This window comes from Accipiter gentilis, chromosome 27 (assembly GCF_929443795.1).
Source record: "Accipiter gentilis chromosome 27, bAccGen1.1, whole genome shotgun sequence".
NCBI lineage: Eukaryota > Metazoa > Chordata > Aves > Accipitriformes > Accipitridae > Astur > Astur gentilis.
In genome coordinates, this window is record NC_064906.1 from 18,113,112 (window position 1) to 18,127,148 (window position 14,037).

Consider the following 14,037-nt stretch of genomic DNA (forward strand, 5'->3'; position numbering starts at 1 on the left):
GTTGACTGCTTATGTGCATTTGGTCTTAGTGAACATATGCCTTGTAAGGCCAAGTGATGCTGCTTTTGGCTAGAAGCCTTCATGCTGTGTTACACCATGTCACAAGTCTGAGTGTTTAAAATATGTGGAGGTGTTTAGAGGTTTTTGTTGCAGACAGCAAATAGTATTTTAGTAGGCTAATCTCTGTGACGCTATCCTGTTGTAACATAAATTTTGGGTAGTTCAGCCTTTTATTTCTTACAAGAGCCTTGGAACCAGCATTGAGGTCTGATAGGAAAGCTAAAATTAGTTAGTTTTAAGAAACTGTTTCTTCTGAGTAATGGTGAACTTACAAGGTCTGTAGCTCAGATGACAAAATTGTTTTTCTTGAGGAATTGGAGGTCTTCACCTGGAACACCTGTGCTGGTGTGACCTGGATTTTCCTCTTCCAGTCCTGTAGCGGCGGGGTTGGAAGACCAGCTAGCACAGCTCTTCAGGGATTTATGAAAGATTGGAGTCAGTTTATAGCTCTGGGATGCTGATTGGCAGGAGTGTTGCTGTACTGAAAAAGCTACATGCTGGGTCACCAACTGTGAATCTTCCAAAAAGAAAAACCAAAGAAAATCCCACCTCAGCTTTCTAGGTCTCTGTGAAGGGGAGCAGAATGCTCGAATAGGTCTTACCGATGCGTCTTCAGCCATTAATTATTGTACGTTGGGGATTTATGAGCTTGGTGCATTGCTAGCACTGACATTAAAATCCTCTCTTGCTGCTGTTAATAACAAAAGCTTTCCACTCATGAATAGCTCATTGTCTTCATGCTGCCTGTGATACTCACTGATGAAAATACTGTCTGTATTCTCTAGCTGGCTGTTACTCTAAGTCAAGCACACTCAGTAGCCCTCCCAGAGTGTATATGTGAAGTAGCTATGGCTTTGAAGGGGAATATTTGCTCTCTGTCAGCATCTGAGGTGTCAGTAGCCCAATTTAAGAGTGCAGTTACTTCAGGAAAAGAAATAACTGTCTGTCGGCTTATAAATCTGCTTTCCTAAAAGGATTGCCTGTTCTGTAGCTGCCAGGAGAGGCATATCTGCAAGAAGGAAAAGATTTGAATAATGTGGTTTGAACTTACCTGCCAGTACTGTAATACCCAATAACTTTAATGCCTACGCAAAAACTTACTGCTATTGGCTTCAAGGTACTGTATATCCGTGTATTCATTTTGTTATGTGTTGTAATTAAATTGAAGTAATGATGTACTCCTAATATTTGAAGCAGTACCGCAAAAAGATGTGTAGGGTTTTTTTGTACAGGACTGGCAATATTAACTAATGTACACTGATTGTTCACTGGGCATAATAGAAGTATATTTTAAATCTCAAAGCAGTTGAGAGAATGGAAGTGTCTGAAAGATCCCTGAACAAGTCTGTCTATTTTTAGATAATTTTCATTCAACTTGGAGAGCAGACAGAAAAATGAAATTGTTGCTTCAGTCATTTGAAAGCTACTTTAAAGTCATGGAATAGGAGTCTAGTGAATCTCAGCTGTTTATATGACAGCAGTAGTCTTTGTACTTTTATTGTATTCTTGGTTTCAAAATTTTAGCTATCCTCTTGAGCTCTTGTAATATTTACAGTGATACTCTGGTAGGGAATATTTTGTCTTCCTCCTGGATCAATTTATTCTTTTTCTTGTATAGCAAAAGATTATTGTAAAAAAGAATGCAAATCCAAAAGCTGTGGATTAAATTGATTTTGAACTTTTATTATTTGATTAAAATATTGTTCATCTGGTCCTCTGAAACCTTGCCCATTGCAGTTTTGTCCTGCAAGCAAGATAGGGCTTTCTTAAAGTCAGTCTAAAAAGTATTGGCTATGGCTGGGGAAAAAAAAAACCTGCTTAAGAAAGCCTTTCAAAGACTTTCTTTTGAAGAGTTCTGTAAACCATCTTTTATTTTATTCTCCAAAAGAATCTATTGGGAGAATCTGGCATTAGCGGAATCCATGAGTGTGGATATTTGGTTTTGGCTGGCTTTTTTTTCTTCTGAAAGACCAACTTAAAACCAAACCAAAACAACCCCCCCACACCCCACCCCAAACACTGAGCTGGTGTGGAGTTTTATGACAAAGATCTGGAAGCAATTACTTTAGGCCTTTTCATTTGTGTTCATTACTCTTCTATGAATTCCAGGCTGGAAGAGTGGGAGCGGAAAGGACCGCGTGGATCACTGTGTCCAGTCCCTTGCAGTCGTCTCTCATAAATCCGCAGGGCTCTGCTTTGAAACATCTTCTTTGCCGAATATATAGCTCTCCCTTTGCCCTTCCCTTGTGGGATACTGGTGCACCATGCAATGGTTTCCGGTTTTATATCTAAGGAGAATACTTAAATGATGCATCCAAAAATCTGATTGGCCTTTTTCCATGACTAGGCGACAGTGGCAGCTCACAGTGTCACCCTTTGCTTTATTGAAACTCTTCAGCTGGTAGCAAAGTTACATACTCCAATGCATACTACTGAACATATTTTATTAAATGTCATCTCTATTCTGTTATTCCAGTCCACAAACCCACCTTTCTTCCTACCTTATCACTCCTTCCTTTTTAACGGCAACGGGTCTTGAGATCACCCATCTACATCTGGCACCAAGATTACTGAAGAAAATAGTTGCTGGCTTATTGAAGGTGCAGTCTCATCAGCCTACTAAGTTTTTTTTATAAGGCTTTACAGTCTTTCTTGTAATCATCTTGTTTATCCACTTTATTTTTTGTATTAATCCTGATGTTTCTCACCTTAAGTAACAATTTTCTTTGTGGGAGCTATATTTAAAATGTTTGCGGTAGCTGACAGCAGTAACTTTGAAGTCAGTTATAGATTGAATTAAATTTACGCTGTTCTAATTTCATCAAAATTGTATTGCTTTTTTTTTAACTTCTGATCTACTTATATCCCTGATCATTCACTCAGTCTGTTCTAGAAACATTTGCCGTTTTTATATACTATATTAACTACTACATTAATGTATACCATGTTAATGCAGTGTTAATATACTTTATTATATTGAACTAACCATACATGTCTGAACAATTTGCTGTCCTTCTGAATATCCTTACATTTATGCCTGTTTCAAGTAGTATGTGTAATAAATTAACAGACTTTCCTGCTATCACACTTCGAAATTTCATATGGCAATTCTTTCTGGGCCCTGCAGAAGGGATTATACAGGCCATCCTGGTTTTACCAGAGTAGGTAATCTCAGATGGTTTTATTTCATCTTGGGTCTGATCATTTCCATGTCCTTGTCCCTCTTGCAGTTAATTTTCACATATTTCATTTTTATTAAAGGGAGGTAAACTATATTTCTAGCATAATTAATATTTGGGCCATAGTAGTCCGTTATTAATCTGCAAATGATCATTTTTATTTGAATAGTACTGATTAGGAAGAGAATCAGGAAGGACTGTGCAGTAGTGGAAACTGCTTGACACAGTTGACCAAATGCTTACTTGATTTCTTGGAAAATCTGGGGGAGATTTGGACTTGATGATCCTTGGTCCCATCCAACTCGAGATAGTCTATGATTCTATGCTGCTTACAAAATCATTTAAGAAACTGTTAAGCACTAATTTGCAAAATGATAAACTGTTTTCAGAAGTTAAATCATTATACTTATGTTTCTGAAAAGCGTAGGTACCAAAATAGCAATGTCTTTTAAATTAATTTTCTTGCAGTAACTGAAAAGAGCTTGGTTTTTAAAGTGTTTCTACTCGGCTTAGAAATGTTATTTACTTACTATGTATCTGTAGAAGTAATTGGAACTAATCATAAAAGTTTAGAGGTTAAGTAAACACCGCTTAGCTAAGAAGGTCCCTTCCAACCCAAACTATTCTATGATTTTAAATCAGGAGAATCAGAGGTTTAAGTGCACAGTGACTTAGTTCCGTGCAGTTATAAACAGTTTAACAAAATTGTGGATGGAGGACATACCTGTTGTTCCATTTCTGGCATTGCTTTTCTATGTGATGAGCCATATTTTCATCTTGCGAGAGCTTCTACTTTTATAAGCGTATTTATGCAGTCTACTTGATCCGTAGGAAAGCCTTTATGGACCAATAACTTCTGCCTTTGCGTATGAAGTTCAACCTTGGTTTTCGAGTGTAGTCAGCTACTCCTATGTTTCTGTTTTATTCTTCAACCCAAGGCCTACTGGTTTTAGAAACATAATTGATCGTTTTTTCAAATGGTCAATTTAAAAAATTGATTTATGAATTGAAAATTCACTTCTGATGAATTAGAAGTGTAGTCTTCCTACAGAGAGCAAGAAGAATAGAAATTGATTTTACTGACCTACATTTCTCAGATTTTTCTGAAGAGTAGGTTTGCTTTTAATGAATTGTTCTCATACTGCTCAGACTAGTATGATCCGTTCCCTCTCATCACTTCTTCAGAACTTACTGTTGCTGAATTGTACTGAACAGATGACTTGTGAATACTAAAACGTTTCAAAATCCATCAAACCAGTGTAGCCCAATGAAGAGTACTTCTCTTGTGTTAACTTATGAGCAGAAGAGAGTACTGGTGTCCTTGAGCTCCTGAATATCCTTTTTGCCTGATGAAATGTACCAGATGTGTTTTGTGTTTCTGTGAAGAAGACACAGAATACAGCTGTTTTCCACAGGTGGTGGGTTGACCCTCTGATTTGAATGAGTTTTTTCCTATTCCCAATGCTTTTATAGCATTGAAACTGGGTAATGCCTTGTTTGTCCTCAAACTGACCTATTTACTGATGAGCTGATGGTAGTGAGCTCTCTGCAAACAAGCACTATAATGAATTTAACAGAGCATGGGCCAGTAAAAAGAAAAAAAGAATATAATACATCAGCACGGTAGCAAAAGTAGTTCTGAAACCCGAGGCTAGTGTCGGCATCACTTCTGTTTTCAAATATAGACATACTCAGCTAGATAGGCCCCATAAATAATTCAGATACATGGAGTTTTAGACAATGCTCATATGACAGTTTGCATTTGCTTAATTTTTTAGAAGTTTGCTCAAAAATCCATACGTATGCCTAATATGTTACCCTAGAGCATGCCAGTTGTTTCTCCCTCATTACTAAATAGACTGAGAAGCTGAAAATTTTGTGTAGGCCATCAATCTTTCCTTAGATGCTGTTCAGTTAATCACTTTCCATTTGGTTTAAATTGATATTAATAGCTTAGAAATAGCAAATGTTGTGTCAGGATTTTGATGAGCCCTTACTTTGTGCCAGCTTCTGTTTATTCACATCTGAAAGTTTGAAAAACAAACTTTACATCAGCTTTGTCTGTTTAGGTGTCACATCCAGTGTAGTATCCTATTTAGTTGAATAATGGCAATGAAATCCTTTGCCAAGTCTGTGACAAAGTCATATTGAGGACTGATTGCTAGTATAAAAAAACATGGAGTTGGTCCAAACGTAAAAATGGCTAAACAGTCGTGTGTCGTACTGAAAAGAGTACGCATTCTTTCCCGTGGCAACTGTGTTGCTAAAAGATGTGGTAAAGTGAAACAATGCACTTCATATGAGCAGTAATTTTAAAGATGACCTTTTTCTATAGTGTCAAGTGTATAATGGACTTTGTCAGAGGAGGGGGGGGGAAGTCACTTGACCTTCAGAAGTAACAAGACTTGAACGTACCCATTTTTTTTCCTCCTTTTACTTTATTCTTGGTAAGTTACAGCCTCTGCTTCTACTCTTTCCAGGGTGTGTTTAATACTCCTTTTACTTCCATGGTGTAAAGGTTTTGTTGTCTATTATCCAGTATTCTGAAGGGAGGAAAACTACCTGGTTTTGCAAAACTCTTCAGTTTTATTACATTACTCAGTAGCAAAGGCAATTATTAAACCTATTCATTTGGGGATTATAGGTGCAGTTGACTTTCTTTGCTGTAAGGACTCACTACTGATTCATGTTAAAGTTGCTATCAGGCTCCAAAGGTTTCTTTCTGCAGAGCAGCCTTCTAGCCTGTTGACACCCAGTCTATATGGATAATAAGGTTATTCCATACTGGGTACAGGGATTTTGTACTTGTATTTATTGAACTTCTTGGTTTTCAACCTGCCACCCAGGGCCATCCCAGGGAATTGTCTGCCTGCTCTACCCCCCTGTTGGGTGTCACCAGCAACCTTGCTGTGTGCATTTGGTCCCATCCCCTGGTTCTCAGTAAAGATGCTAACCAGTATCAGCTCCAGTTTTGACCTCTGAAGGATGCCACTGGTGACTGTCTGTCAGCTGGACTTTGTACTGCTAGTCAAAACCCATAGAGCCTGGTGGTCCAGCTAGCAATCCACCCACCTGGTAGCCCACTTCTTCAGGTCATGTCTGTCTCGGTTCTGACAAAGTACTCCGGAAGACTCTCACAGTCCCTGTTAAAGTCAAGGTGAACAGCATTTAACGCTCTTCCCTTGCCCACCAAACCAGTCCTCTCCTTAAGGCAAGCTGCCAGGTTGGTCAAGTATGATGTGGCCTTGGTGAATCTGGACTGTCTGTTCCCAGTTGCCCTTTTGTGGTGGTTTTTTGTGGTTGTTTTTTTCTCTTTCAGTTTTTTTTGGTTTTTTTTTTTTTGTTTGGGTTTTTTGGGGGTGTGTGTGGATGTAGGTTCCAGGAGGATTTATTCCATAATCTTTGCAGGGACTGAAGTGAGACTGCCTAGCAGATGGTTCTCCAGATCTTCCTTTTCCTCCTTGACGATAGCTTTTTTCCTAATCCTGAGGCAACTCTCTGGATCACCATGACCTTTCAGAGATGATAGATCTTTTTGTAGGGTCACTCTCTATCTGAAGCAGAGGGATATACACCCTTCAGTCTTGTACGTGTGGAAGGCTTCAGGCTTCTATGTTGCGATGCCATCTAAACCTCTGCCGCTTCAGTGTATAGGGATGCTTGGAGACATGAATGTCTCTGCTGCCAATAAAAAGAAATAAGCTGTGTTTAGGAGAGGGATGTCGTAGTATTTTCTCTCAAGAAGGGGGGGGGGGCAGGAATCAAATTATGACAATGAAATAGTAAAGGAAGGGTAGTCTTAATGGTACAGGGTTTTTCTGAGGTTTTTGCATAATCATGTTTTATGGTTAAAGTTCTCCTTTCCAAAAAATTCTTCAGTTTAGGCTGAAAGCATGTAATGAATCTGTATGTACGTCAATTTTAAAATTCTAGTGTGTTTTTGAAGAGTGTTATTTTCTATTTATTTTATAAGTTAGGAATATCTGCAATTCTGGTTTTAACTGGTAAGCTATTGCCACTGGGAAATACTTTGGGAGTACTTCGTGTTGAAACACGACAGCATTGGTGGGGAACCTGTTGGTAAAAAAAATAATAAATAAAAATCATATTTTAGTTGAAGTGAACAAGCTCAAAGCTGTTGATTCTGCCCTACCCAATTGTCAGTCATGGAAATAAGCAGTCCTTTTAACAAAATTTGCTTGTAATTTGAATGGGACAACAGAGAATTTCAAAGGTTGGCATTCTGAAATTTTGGTGTATATGTGTTGAAAAACTGTATAAAAGATTACTCTATAATCAAGCATTAAACTATTAAAGTCACTTTAAGCATCAACATTATTAGTTTAATACCTTTAGTTTTGAATGGCTAGTAAGTGATCGCAGTGGCTGGTGGGTACTTTCTTCACTTTGCCTACTGTTTAACTTTACCAAAAGGGATGTTTATTTTTGGTTTGCTGAAAGCAAAGCATTGGTTTTTGGGATGATGGTGTAATGTGCCATGAGACTTCATGTAAAATACAGGCATTTGTAGACTAGCATTCCTAGTGATGGGCCCAGAAAGTCAACGTGTACTAAGCGGGAGGAGCAGGAGGAATATTAGCCATGGGCTTCACACAGCACAAATTGATGCTCTGCTTCCTGAGATGTTCCTGGTTTTCATTCATTTCACTTGTTCTAATTTCCAGGGGATCCACAGACTTCCTTTTAATTTCATTAGATGTGCCTACCCTCTTCTCCAGTGGCTCAGCAGATGTTTTGGTCACTTGTTTTAGTGTTTCGGGTGATGAATGTTAACATAGTAAAGGACTGGAGTAGTGCTGCTTTAATTGACCCCATTCCCTTAATCTCGTTGGAATGCATAGAGCATTAATTTTGATACATACAGCATCTGGTAATTAAATTGTTACCTTTAAAATGTAGTTAAAGTTTCTGCTTTTAGCTGCTGCCCTCAGGTAACTTTTTGTGACTTTTTTCTTTTTCTTTTTTTTTTTTTTCCAGATATAGAACGTGGTCTCTCAAACTGGATTAAAGCAACCTGTTGATATTTTTATTTATACTTTTTTTATTTTTGTATTTGACTTAAAGTGCCATGAAAAAATTTGCATATTGCAAGGTGGTCCTTGCCACCTCTTTGGTTTGGGTCCTTCTGGATATGTTTCTATTGCTGTACTTCAGTGAATGCAACAAATGTGACGAGAAAAAAGAAAGAGGCCTGCCTGCTGGAGATGGTAAGTTTTTTTTGCCTGAGTAATCTTTAAATTATGCTCATTTAAAATTGCACTTCTTTTAAACATTTGCCTTTTTTTTTTCCCCCAACAATATAGTATTGCATCAGCATTTAGGTGTTGCGGAATGTTCAATGTTTCTTTGAATGACTAGGAAATAAATACATTGCCTGAGACTCTTGCCTGATCTATGTTGCAGACTTAAACGCTTAAGTTGTAGAATTTGAAGCACTAGCGTATATGGAAAAATAATAAAACTATGCAACAAGCAGTTCAGGAATGCAAGCTATGTTAATATAGTCTAAAGCATGTTCTAAATTTCCACCAGTGAGGAAGCAAAGGCACTGTTAACTTCAGTAGACTTGGTAGTAAAACAAACCAAATCCACAACCAAGCTTACTTGTCCCCCTGCTCCTAAACAAAAACAAACCGAAAGAAAACACACAAAAAAAACCCCAACCAAACAACACCCCCCCCAAACCCCAGCCCAAACAAACAAACAAAAAAACCAAAACCAAAAAACCAAAACATTCCCCCAACCCCTCAGCCCCCATCTAAGCCAAAATTTGGCCAGTTACTATAGCAATAAGGGACAGTGAATGTTGTAATGAAAATAAATTTGTGAAAATAACTAGAATCAACTTGGATGTAAAAGTGGCAAATGAGAGTGTGTTCGTATGTGTACGTATGCACACGCTTATGTGTGTAACTTTTTCTTTGAAGTGAGAGCTGTATTATTCAATACTAAAGGTCTTCAGATAAGCTCTTAGTTTTGTTACTGCCCTCTTAGTTTTTGGGAACCAGTAAATGAGCTGACTGTTTTTTTTGAAAGCCAGTACCATTCATGTTGAAAACTTTATTTTAAGGAGGTCATCATAGTTGATCTCATGGGAGAAAGGGTTGGTGCGGGGTGAATTCTCATGCCTGCAGTGTCTCAGCACAGGCACTTAGAACTGCAGGCAGCCAAGAACTGCCTCCAGTTCATTCGTGAAACATCTAATTTTGTAGCATGGTCTCTCCTCCACCAGAAAGGCCGTCTGTATGTTTTACTGCTGCTATGGGAAACTTATGCAGTGATGCTCAATGTTGAGTCCGATCAGCCAACTGTACTCAAGATTAATGAATGCTTTCCATCACAAAAAAAAAAAAAACGTTTTGACCTGTTGACACCTAGTATGGGCAACTTTGATCTCCCTGGGAAATTTTTTGAAATGTTTTAAGAACAATGTTGTGCTGTTACAGAATAACACTGGGGAGATGTTTAGGAAATGCTAGTTTTGTTTTGGTTCCCCCCCTGACGAAACCAGGCCAATAAATCTCCATTGAGAATAACAATGTATAGGAATGTAGAATTTCTGGGCCTAGTACCTCTGAACTGTTTTTTCCACAACTGCATGCAAACATTTTAGAGAGGTTATAGTTCACCCGAGTTTTGCAGAAGAGACTTAAACTTTCAGTTGCTTGTATTTCATATTTTGGGTTTCTTTTTCCATAAGCAGAAAAGAAAGTGACAAGAAACTGAACTAGGTTTATGTAAAAAGTATGTCACTATAAGAATTCAGGGGGTTTTTTGTTTGGGTTTTTTTTTTCCTCTCATAAGTTGAGAAATTTTCTTGAGGATAAGACGATGACCGATATTGTGGTGTTAAGGGACGGGCCCACTTTTTGGATTCCCACAAAGTTTTTACACGATACTAAGCAGATAACTTATGCTAGGCTTCTTTGGAGCTGTCTTGGAAACAACTGGTTTTTTGCTGTTGGCAAACAGCAATGGAAGTCAATATATATCAAACTTGGTTTGATGTATTGATGATGTTGAAAATTCAGATGACTTTACACATAAAGTCATTGGGGGATTCTTCAGGTGAGGGGAAAATATGCAGGTTTTAAAGATTAGTATTATGACTTTCCCTAGGCAACATTAGTTTCACTTAGTTGAGTACAGTCTTCATTCCAGCCTTTCCCTAACCTGTGTGTGCTAAAATCATTGATATCTTTTTGATGTCTTCTAGTTGGCTTGTAAACAAACAAACCGACCCCCAAACCAACCAAAACTTTGTGTGTAGTTTTGTACGTTTTTCTTGTGGGTTTTTTAAACAGCTGACTTGTAGTAAGGTATGTGCAGAAACATGTCTTCTAGAAACCATGGTTGTCGTTGACACCGTGACACTTCCTTTTAACCTAGTTGTGTACCTGATCTTAGATATTCTTACTTGTTCCAGTAGTTTACTGATTTGGAGTCTGTAGTGAATTTACTCCTACCCAGAAGGCCTAGAATCTCCTCAGATAACATTGAGGCTATTTTTTGTGTGAAGCTTTTATCAAAATCTGCTTTTTCACTTCACTTTTCCCCCCCTATTCATTTCCATAATTGATTTAGCTTTCTTGATTCAGCACAAATTATATAAGTGTTCTGATTTTAATAGTCTCTTTGTCCATGTCACTCTGGTATATAGCTTCTCTTTGCAATCATGGAACAATTCCATGGCATTTAATGAACCTACTTGACATACGAGTAAGTTTTTCTGAAGAGTTTGTAAGTTTATTTTAGGCTGTGTTTGCCTAGTTGGAAAAATTAGTCTTCAGATACTTCAGCAGGAGCAAAGGTTTTTGAGGATAATTTTGGACAGTTCAGGCTTTCATGAAGTTAGAAGGATGTTTTCCTTAGGTTTTTAATGCAAAAAGCGGGGGGAGTTTCTTTTTCAGAGTCGGACTTAGAGCCATGGTCTAATTTGCCTTTGGGATAAATCTTTTTCCTTGACGGCATAAGATACTAGCATCTTAAATCACGATCTTTGGGTTGTGTGTCTAATATTTATTGTGTGTATACCGCTGTTCTATTTTACAAATTACTTAAAATAAGAAATAGTAAAGGAATATGAATGTGGAAAAAATCTGTGTACACGATTATGGGGAACTGTAAGGTGAGTGGGATAAAGGTCTTTGTGTCCGCCATCGTAGAGGCTTGAGGGTTGGTAGTTGAAACGATACGAGTGTGGAGATGAGGGGACAAAAGATGAAGTGGAAAAGGGACAGGCACTTACCAGGCTGTGAGTAGGAGAGCTGAGGTGGAGATGTTTTGGGAAAAGGGGCTCTGGGTAGCACGGGACTGAGGAACCGAAGTGATGCCGGAGGAGGAAGAGTTGGAATCTAATGACTGTAATTGTGTGAGATGGTTTGGTCCTAGGCTTAGGCTTCTGTCACCCCTTCCACCGTGGAAGAAGACGACAGTAGTAGGTAGCTTTGAAGTGGGACCAGAACTCCTAGCAGTGCCGATGGCGGCGTCAACCTGTGGGAGGCTGTGCTTGTCCTGGCTGATGCTGCCGCTCGCTCTTCTCCCCACCGCGACTCCTCCGGAGAGGTGGGAGTAGGTCGGGGTGAGTTCTCTCCGGTGCTCAGCCTTGCGGTCGTGTCACCCTTCCTGAGCTAACTGGGATGGCGTATGCTCCTTACGCAGGCTGTCGCGGGTGTTCTCTCTGTTGACACGTCTTGTGGACGGCGGTTCTGGTTTTGTAATTCCTGGTGGTTCATCAGTCAAATTCACAAGGAGTAATTGTTGTGGATGGAATGCTGTTGCTGTAATTTTTAAGGTTGTTACCATGTTGGAAAAAACCAAAATCACTGAGCCTTAGTAAGTGTCGTTCATGTTACTTAGTGGCTTTTTCTAAACCTGAAATTCATAAGATGGCTAGCTGAGCATTATTGTTTACGGATGGGGATTCGGCATTACAATTTTGATTTCACAGCCTGGAATAGAATTTAGTGATAAATGTAAACAAGTTCTAGACTTAAAGGGTTCAAGCTGTTTTCTAACAATACAAAAAGGGACCATTCCTGTAAACAAAAAATGCCCAGGTAGTACTGTGGTTTTACTAATAAATATTTTTTTTTGTGTAGCTCCATTTTATTTCTGTAAGAGTTCTCTATGTCAGCTCTGAGGTCTTGACTTAAGTGATGATCAAATGAGTCCTTCCTTACCCCAGTTATAGGCTTCTTAAAGACATGACTGCAAAGAACTTCCAGCTTTGGCACTTGATGTAGTTTTTAATTAAACTTCCAAACCCATCCTTCCCCCACCCCCCCCCCTTCCCCCCCCCCCCCTCAAGGGCCATTCCACTCGCGTAATGATTAGAAGCCCGGCAAAAAAAAAAAAAATAAAAATCAGACCTAGGATTGGTATTGCAAGACTCTTGTGATCTCAGCTACTTGCTATTTACACTTTTTTCTGGGGGTAATGACAAATTCAAACTAGGACCAGCCATTTTTATCAAGTGCCAGTCAAGGCCTTGTGTTCTGAATTTTGAGCTCTTCAGTAAAGATGGAATCTCCAAGTTGTGACTTGGTTCGGAATATTCTCATCTACATAAAAAATTCCTAAGAAGAAAAGTGAGCAGCTTCAAGATACAAACCACAGATTTAATATTTGAAAATAGGAACTGTTCATCATAAATCAGTCTTGTTCTGTTAAGGCTGAGGTGTGTGTAAGAGACAAAACTTCTCTGAGCTTCCACCTGTCTAAACAGCTTTCTTGTAATTGGTGGTTCCTCCAAAGGTGGCTGGACTTTGTTTTGGTCAGTTTACCGTTGTTGTGGCCCCTAAAGACTTGTCATGGAAGAATCCATCCCTTTTTCAGGCTTTAGATGGTCTTAGATTTTAAAGTATTTGTTTTTCATCGGGCATATTGCCTGGTAAAAAGAAATTTGTAGCCCATAGACACAAAGAGTTCCTGATTTTTAATGAAGATCTGGAAGAGATCAAGCTCTCTTTGAAACCAATGGTTTACTGATACAAATGAGAAATGTCTGGAAAAACATTACTAGATTTTCAGTTGGATCAGGTGATAAATCATTCATTTAGCTCCAAAACTTGTAGCTGTAAATTAAATTTCTGTTTGTTAGAAGTATGTCAGCAGTGCATGTCTACAGTCCTTCAAAGGAAATATGTTTTTCATAGTTAACAGACAAAAAAGCGCTGCAGTTTGCATTTTTAACAATGTGTATTAGTCGTTTTGGGAGAATGTTGTTGGTTTGTGTTTATATGAAAACTACATGGTTTTGTGGGAAAACAGATTACCATAAATACAGAAACCTGAGAGAAGATAGGTTAACTTTTCTTAGAAAGTCATCTCTCTGCCCGCACACCAAGCTTGCCTGTCTTTGCATTTAGTGAGTTCCATAAAGAATCTGTGGATCTAGTTAGCAGTTGCTGGATTTTTCTGCAGGAGAAGGGAGTACTTTATTTAGGTCAAATGTGTAATCAGGTAGTATATATTTGCTAAGGAGATTTAAAAATTCAACTGATGAATTTGTGTAATTTGTACACCTGAACCCAACTCACTGATGTGCTAAACTAGCATCTAACAGCAAGATCTGCAAATGTGAAAGATGAGATTTCAGTTCATTTAGCTAATTAGTTTAACTGGTATAGTCAAAGTTAAGAAACAACTGGAAGTGTAAATGAAACAGGAATTTTTTTTTTATTTCCTAAATAGCAAATATGGTAGGATAAGACATTCACTCTTCAGAATGCAGAAAAACGTGGTAAATGTAACTATGTTCTGATAGCTTTTGTAT

General features: G+C 38.4%; 1 protein-coding gene across 4 annotated transcripts in view; it reads left to right on the forward strand.

Annotated features, from left to right (window-relative positions):
* The window catches only part of GALNT1 (polypeptide N-acetylgalactosaminyltransferase 1), an 89,432-nt gene that overhangs the window by 33,629 nt on the left and 41,766 nt on the right, over nt 1–14,037 (forward strand). For 3 of the 4 annotated variants that reach the window (XM_049830397.1, XM_049830396.1, XM_049830398.1), the window contains one exon: nt 8,238–8,467. In XM_049830397.1, coding sequence (XP_049686354.1) covers nt 8,329–8,467 — 139 coding nt within the window. In that variant the 5' untranslated portion in view covers nt 8,238–8,328. The remainder of the gene's footprint in view (nt 1–8,237; nt 8,468–14,037) is intronic. The other variant, XM_049830395.1, reaches the window with a different exon arrangement.